Source organism: Hyla sarda, chromosome 1, assembly GCF_029499605.1.
Source record: "Hyla sarda isolate aHylSar1 chromosome 1, aHylSar1.hap1, whole genome shotgun sequence".
NCBI classification, from domain to species: domain Eukaryota; kingdom Metazoa; phylum Chordata; class Amphibia; order Anura; family Hylidae; genus Hyla; species Hyla sarda.
Window position 1 is genome coordinate 266,437,634 of NC_079189.1, and position 8,081 is coordinate 266,445,714.

General features: G+C 41.4%; 1 protein-coding gene across 3 annotated transcripts in view; it reads left to right on the top strand.

Moving 5' to 3' along the window:
• The window catches only part of SH3GL1 (SH3 domain containing GRB2 like 1, endophilin A2), a 165,039-nt gene extending 157,196 nt beyond the window's left edge, over positions 1-7,843 (top strand). The window contains exons 6-8 of one of the 3 annotated variants that reach the window (XM_056571879.1): positions 5,753-5,981; positions 6,767-6,820; positions 7,039-7,843. In XM_056571879.1, the coding sequence (XP_056427854.1) occupies positions 5,753-5,981; positions 6,767-6,820; positions 7,039-7,235 (480 nt within the window). In that variant the 3' untranslated portion in view covers positions 7,236-7,843. The remainder of the gene's footprint in view (positions 1-5,752; positions 5,982-6,766; positions 6,821-7,038) is intronic. The other 2 variants (XM_056571871.1, XM_056571889.1) reach the window with 2 other exon arrangements.
• Positions 7,844-8,081: the final 238 nt, after the last annotated feature.

Sequence of the window (8,081 nt, forward strand, 5' to 3'; positions counted from 1 at the left end):
TGACAAGTTCAGTATCCCGATCAGCTGATGGAATTGCTGAGTCAGAACAGCTGCCAGCACAGACACTGTGATTGCACTGTGATTGGTTGATGGGAGGGTGTGTCTGCTCACTGCACAGATCACTCTGTTTCACAGCCTCTAGACAAGCACGGATACAGATTTTTTTCAAACCCTAATCCCTTATGTATTCAGACTGGACACACATCTTATCAAACCCCAAACTCTCATGTACCCAGCTTTTCCAAGACACATCTTTTCAAACCCCAAACTCTCATGTACCCAGCTTTTCCAAGGCTCACATCTCTTCAAACCCAAAACTGTCATGTACCCAGCTTTTCCAATACACATCTTTTCAAACCCTAATCTCTCATGTACCCAGCTTTTCCAAGACACACACGTTTTCAAACCCTAATCTCTCATGTACCCAGCACACCTAAGGGTATGGCCACACATCGCAGAAATGCTAAATCATATGGATTTTCCACTATACATTTTGGTGCAAGAGGATGCTGAAAAGAAATGTTCCCCAGACAGCAGCCAAAGCGAGCATAGAGATCGGGAAAAGCTGAGTACATGAGAACGTAGGATTTGCAGGAATCCGGAAAAGCTGGGTACATGAGTTTAGGGTTTAAAAAGGTGTGTCTTGGAAAAGCTGGGTACATGAGTTTTGGGTTTGAAGAGATGTGTGTCTTGGAAAAGCTGGGTACATGAGAGTTTAGGGTTTGGAAAGATGTGTGTCTTGGAAAAGCTGGGTACATGAGAGATTAGGGTTGGAAAAGATGTGTGTCTTGGAAAAGCTGGGTACATGAGAGATTAGGGTTTGAAGAGATGTGTGTCTTGGAAAAGCTGGGTACATGAGAGTTTTGGGTTTGAAGAGATGTGTGCCATCTCCTACGTCTAATGCCTGACATCGCCGATCAAGCTGATGTCCGGCATTAACCCTTTAGACGTGGCGTTCAAACTTGATTGCCGCGTCTAAAACAAAAGTAAACATTGCTGGTTAGCTCAGTGGTGCTGTTCGGGTCTGATGCAGTGAAATTGCGGCGTCCCGAACAGCTTACAGGACGCGAGAAGGATCCCTACCTGCCTCCTCGCTGTCCGATCGCCGAATGACTGCTGCTGCCTGAGAGCCAGGCAGCAACAGTCGAGAGGCGATAACACTGCTCAATGCCATGCTATTGAATGGCAGTGATCAATGTAGGAAATCAGTGTGTGCAATGTTACAGTCCCCTATGGGACTATAAAGTGTTAATAAATGTGATTTAACCCCTTCCCTAATAAAAGTTTGAATCAGCCCCCTTTTCCCATTTAAAAAAAAAAAGTAAAAATAAACATGTGGTATCGCTGTGTGCGTAAATGTCCGAACTATTAAAATATATAGTTAATTAAACCGCACGGTCAATGGCATATATACGTAAAAAAATCCAAAGCCCAAAATAGCATATTTTATGCCAGAAAAAAACTTAATAAAAAGTGATCAAAAAGTCAGATCAAAACATAAATGGTACCAATAAAAACTTCAGATCACTTCAGTCCTCATACCGCCTCTTATATGGAAAAATAAAAAAGTTATAGGGGTCAGAAGAGGACATTTTTCAACGTATTAATTTTGTTGCATGTAGTTATAATTATTTTTTTTTAGTAGTAAAATCAAATCAAACCTATATAAATCCCCGCTCCCCCCAAAAAAGCCATTTTGTAATTTTTTAGTGGCTTCCGTTTCTACACCGTGCAGTTTTCGGTAAAAATTGCACCTTATATTTATTCTGTAGGATGGACCTACAGAATAAATATAAGGTGCAATTTTACCGTAAACTGCACTGCGTAGAAAAGGAAGTCACTAAAAATTACAAAATGGCTTTTTATTTTTTTTTAAATTTTGCCCCACAAATAATTTATTTCTGGTTTTGCTATAGATTCTGTCGTGAAATGATGAATGGTATTACAAAGTAAAATTATTGGTGCAAAGAACAAGCCCTCATATGGATTTTTAGGTGGAAAATTTATAGTGTTATGATTTTTAGAAGGTGAGGAGGAAAAAACAAATGTGTAAAGTGACACAGGACAGATTAGAAACAAACAGCTGTGTCCTAAAGGTCAAAATGGGATTCATCCTTAAGGGGTTAACGTATCTGTGTGTCTGTATATATATAATATTGCTTTTTAGGCTAGGTTTCCACTTGGGGTTTTTTGTACACCATAGGTTTTTCCTGCGTTTTGCCAGTTTTTCTGGCATGTTTCCCTGGTGTGTGGAAACAGCCAAATTTGTGCCCTGTGGCAGTTTTTTCACTGTCTTCTGGGTACCACTCAGTGGGTTGGATGCTGAGCGCCCGGTCCACAGAGTGTAAGGAGGTGAGGAGGGATGTATAGCATCACTACTCACCTCCCCTGGCCGTATAGTATACAGGGGGGCATAGTGTACACGTGTATACTATACAGGAGCCTGGAAACCCGTCACCACACTGACAGGACTCCCTGCTCCTATAGCCCCTTTGTGCGGTATACAGTATATACAGCTATCTGTAGATAGCTGCATATAGTGTATACAGAAGAGGAGATCCCCTTACCTCCCTTGTTTCTGTCCCCGCCGGGTCCGTGTAGCTCCGCCCCTAGTGATGATGTCAGACGGGATCCAGGCTGGTAAGTCTGAAGCTCTGTTAACATTGTCTGTTTTGGATAATGTAAACAGACCCTTCTGCCAGTGTTTTCCCAGACAGGGTTACTCCAGCTGTTGCTAAACTACAACTCCCAGCATGCCCAGACAGCCAAAAGCTGTCTGGGCATGCTGGGAGTTGTAGTTTTGCAACAATTGGAGGCTCCCTGTTTAGGTAGACATTGCATTATGGGCGCTCTCCCCTGCGGAGAGCACAAAAAATGTCCTAACTCATTTTTTTTCTTCTTCTCGTTTCAGATCAGTGTATGCAGTGGATTACGGTGGATTCGAGGGATTAAAATAGATGAACTGGACTTTTTTTTTTTTTATAAAATGGTTAACGAGGGCTGTGGGGGAGAGTTTTATTAACATAAAATAATTTTTCCAATGTGTTTTTGTTTTTTTATTGAATTTTCAGGCTTCGTAATGGGGCCTGTCTAATAGACGGAATCCATTACTAAGCCGGGGCTTAGCGTTAGCCCCAAAAACAGCTGGCGCTAACCCCCAATTATTACTCTGGTACCCACCGCCACAAGGGTGCCGGGAAGAGCCGGTACTAACAAGCCCGGAGTGTCAAAAATGGTGCTCCTGTGCCTAGGCGGTAACAGGCTGGCGTTATTTCGGCTGGGGAGGGCCAGTAACAATGGTTCTCGCCCACCCTTGTAAAGTCAGGCTGTTGCTGCTTTGTTGGTATCTGGCTGATATTGAAAATAGGGGGAACCCTATGTGTTTTTTTTTTAAATTATTATTATTTATGAAAAAAATAGCATAGGGTTCCCTGTATATTCATTATCAGACAGATACCAACAAAGCAGCAACAGCCTGATGTTACCAGGGTGGGCGAGGACCATTGCTACTGGCCCTCCTCAGCCTACATAACACCAGCCTGTTACCGCCTAGGCACATGAGCGCCATGTTTGACGCTCTAGGCTTGTTGGTACCGGCTCTTCCCGACACCCCTGTGGCTGTGGGTACCAGAGTAATAATTGGGGGTTAGCGCTAGCTGATTTTGGGGCTAACGCTAAGCCCCGGCTTAGTAATGGATTCCGTCTATTAGACAGCCTCCATTACTAAGCCTGAAAATTCTATAAAAAAAACACATTGAAAAAATTATTTTATTTAAAAAAAACACTCCCCCACAGCCCACGATAACCATTTTATTAAAATAAAAAAAAAATCCAGTTCATCCGTCATAATCCATCAAATCTGCCGTAATCCTCTGCATACACGGATCTGAAACGAGAAGAAAAAAAAACACAGAAAAATGGGTTGGGACATTTTTTGCGCTCCCAAACAGGGAGCCTCCAATTGCTGCAAAACTACAACTCCCAGCATGCCCAGACAGCCTTTGGCTGTCTGGGCAAGCTGGGAGTTGTAGTTTAGCACCAGATGGAGTCTCCCTGTCTGGTAAGACACTGGCAGAAGTGTCTGTTCACATTATACCAAACGGACAATGTTAACAGAGCCTTATACTCTTACCAACCTGGATCCCGTCTGTAGCTTCGCCCCCTAATGACATCATCACTAGGGGGTGGAACTACACAGACCCGCGGGGACTGGAGGGAGCTAAGGGGACTTCTTCATCTTTTGTATACACTATATACAGCTTTCTATAGATAGCTGTATATATTGTATACTGCCCAAAGGGTTACCCTACACTGTCCAGCAGTGTAAGTTAACTCTTTCCTTGCTGGGCTGGCTTAGCACACAGCTCAGCAAGGGGTTAAGTGAGCCAGCAATGTGTATGCTGTATACACATTGCAGGCTCACTGTTAGTTCTTGCTGGGCAGGATATATACGATGTATATTTACTGCTCAGCATCAGCTGTTCTCCCTGCTCTGTAGCCGTGGGTACAGCTGATCCCAACATTCATTTCAGGAGGATCACAGCGGGTGTCAGGAGGAGTGATATCCGCTGTGATCGGTCCCTTACTGCAGGTACTACTGCTCCCAACATGAAGCACATTCTGCTCCATCCTAGGAGCTGTAGTACCTGCATTAATAGACAGATTGCAGCGAGTGTAACTCCTGAAACCCGCTGTGATCCTCCTGTTTAATGTATAGATGCCGCCGGCTGCTCTTCTATGGTCCCCTGCACTGACTTATATATACACCTATTCATATTTCCGACAGAGTTGTGATTGGCTGGAACCATCTGGCCAATCACAGCTCTCTGCGGGAAATATGAATAGGTGTATTTATACTGCAGTGCAGGGGACCATAGAAGAGCGGCCGGCCGCATCTATACATTATACAGGAGGATCGCAACGGAACCCGGGGTGATCTGTCAATTAGTACAGGTACTACTCCCATCATGGATAAGTGTGTTCCATGCTGGGAGTAGTAGTACTACCTAAAAAATTTTTTTTTTTAAGTGAAAAACACACACACTACAATTTTATTATTGTCGGCTACATTTTTAGTTCCCTGCCCGCCCACATAAATTGATCCCTGTTTAAAAATGAATACAAATTTTGTTATAAAAAAGATAAATTTCGTTAAATACAATATTTTCTATCACTACAGTATCTTTTTTTATTATTATTTTTTAATGGTACCCTACGAAATTTTAATAAAAAAGATATCTCCATCACTTTTTTGGATCGCTAAAGTCCAAAAAAGAATAAAAACTTTCTGCAAAAATGCCAAGGTTAAAACCCACATGGCGTTTTTCTTGGCAATTTTTCACTCCCATAGCCTTCTATGGGAGGAAAACGCCAAGATTTTCCCGAAAAACGCCAAAGTCTCAACAAGAGGTCATTTTTGGAAAAACTGCCAAGGAGCCCAAAAACGCCAAAAAGATTTTAAAAAACGCCAAACTGAAAAATGCCAAGTGGATATTGCATTTTGCATTTAACTATTGACTTGCAGCTAACATCTACAAGTGGAAACCTAGCCTTAGTTCTGCATAGTCAGACTTATGCGTGTATATTTTTTGACTTTCCTTTAAATTTCACATGCACATTGTTTTTTTACTTATATTAAATAACTGTTTACTAATAATGCATTTGTTTTGGGGATTTTTAAAGAGGAAAAACTGCTGTGATATTTTGCTTTGCTGTGGTAGCGTATTATGGAACCATCTGTACCCTGTTGCAGGTTGAGCAAGTCAGTCAGCTTTCGGCTTTGGTGGAATCACAGGTTGATTATCACAGGCAAGCACTTCAGATACTGGAGGAGTTGTCAGACAAGCTCAAAGTTAGCGTACGTGAAGCTTCCTCCCGGCCCAAAAGAGAAGTAAAAGTTAAGATACAGGGAAATTATGACCATAGTGACAATGACCATGCCAATGGAGGAATTTCCTGTAATCCTCTGAACAAAGCACCAGGTAAGATTTGTAAAATCCCCTCCTCTCAAAGCATTTGTTTTGAAATGTATTTATTTTTTTTTGTGTTTTCTTTTACATCGCAATTTTATTACATTTGCTATTTTGCTTAAACCCCAAAGGCTATGTTGACTCTACTGAAATTCTTTGCAGAATTCTGCATTGTAATTATGCACGGAAATTCTGCTGCTGCAGAGTCTCGTGCACATGGCAGGATTTCCGTGCCAGATGTTTCTGGCAACGGAAATTCTGAATACAGTGTCCGCAGAAAGTATGAACCTGTTCATTCTTTCTGAAGACTCCGCAGGGAATGCGTAGCCGTCTATGAGACGTCACATTCCTGTGCGGTCCTAGCGCATTATGCCAGCGCGCGCCGTCTCCGGAATGTCTGTACAGAGATTTTCCGTGCAGACACTCGGTAGTCTGAACATAGCCTAACACTTCTCAAGTCTTTTATCTTCTCCTGGTCCAGCTCTGGTGGCCTCACGTTGCAATGATGACATGCATTTCAGCATGTAGCAGCTACAGACAGTCACTGGCCTAAGTGGTCATAAACCGAAACTGGTTCATTCTAGTGATGGGGCTAGGTGTGAACACACTTTTTTGAGACATGTCAAAATGTAGGGATTTTAAATTGTCCATGCCCATTTAAGTATAGTGTAATAATTTGGATTTTATGTGAACTCCATTTCTCCACTAGTTGCACTTAGTAATAAGCCTCCTATTTTTGTAGACTGTACATAGCAGAATACTGTTAAGTTTTATTCATTTTTATTTTCATTTGTTAGTCTCCTCCTTTCACTCAGAGACGCCCGCCAGAACACCTAGCAACTGCAGCTCCAGTAAGTGACAAGCTTTTGACTTCATGTGCATGATAGAGTAAGCCATGAAGGGGTTTTCCCTTCCTATTCCCATTTGCTCAGCAAGTGGCCAAAGTCCCTCTGTGCAAGGGAAAAACAATAAAGGATACCCAGCACTATGTCCTTCTTGGACTGGTGGGGTCCGAGAGGACCATGATGTAATGCTAACTTTTAATTGTCTTACTGTTCTCTTCTTCCAGCACCACTGGACCAGCCATGTTGTAAAGCCTTGTATGATTTTGACCCTGAAAATGATGGAGAACTTGGCTTTCGTGAAGGTGACATTATCACTTTGACTAATCAGATTGATGAAAACTGGTATGAAGGAATGATCAATGGGATGTCTGGATTTTTCCCTCTGAACTATGTGGAGGTTCTGGTACCGTTACCTCAGTGAGGGCTGCATTATTCTATCGACAGAAGGAGTTCTTATCCAGCCTTTCACTTGCAGGACCAAATTACTGGGATGCTGATTATATCACTTCTTGGAGTAGGGGGGTGTCTCCCATTTCTCGAACAACAGGAGTTGGTAATACTTTATTGGTATGGTGCATTAGCGTCAAAACACTAGGTATAAACATAATTCCGTCCATGTAACTTTTGTTATAACCCTATAGTCAAGTTGGAGATTCATTACCTAACTCTTAAAACACTACGCTCCACTCTTCTGCATAGTAACTGTATTGTCTACAGTCACTTTAAACTTTTTTACAGTTAATTGGCCTCTAATATAAGGATAAGTATATCACAGATATGTGAGGGGAATATTGGGCATCTTGTATTCTTTTATATTTCTTTTTAATCTGCTACTCTAAAAAGAATTTATCCTGACTATATAAGTGCTAATGCATGTAAGGGGGGTATATATATATATATATATATATATATATATATATATATAAAATATATTTATATTACTACTCATATTGTTACTGTAAATGTTATATTTTTATATATAATCTTACATTTCTTTTCCTTCTCACTAGCATAGAATGGCCTTCAAATGTGAGTTCAATTCTTGTATTAAAGAATATCAACATATTACTCAACGAATGCTTTATCTTTTATTCTTTAAGGGCTAACACATAAATTTCATGTTTCCCATTTACTTTCAATAAATATTTTATTAACTCCTTAACGACCGTGGACATGTATACACGTCCAGGCGGGATGAACGTACTTGCACCTGGACGCGTATACACATCTATGGATCTCGTGGGTACTGCCTAGTGTACCCACAAGA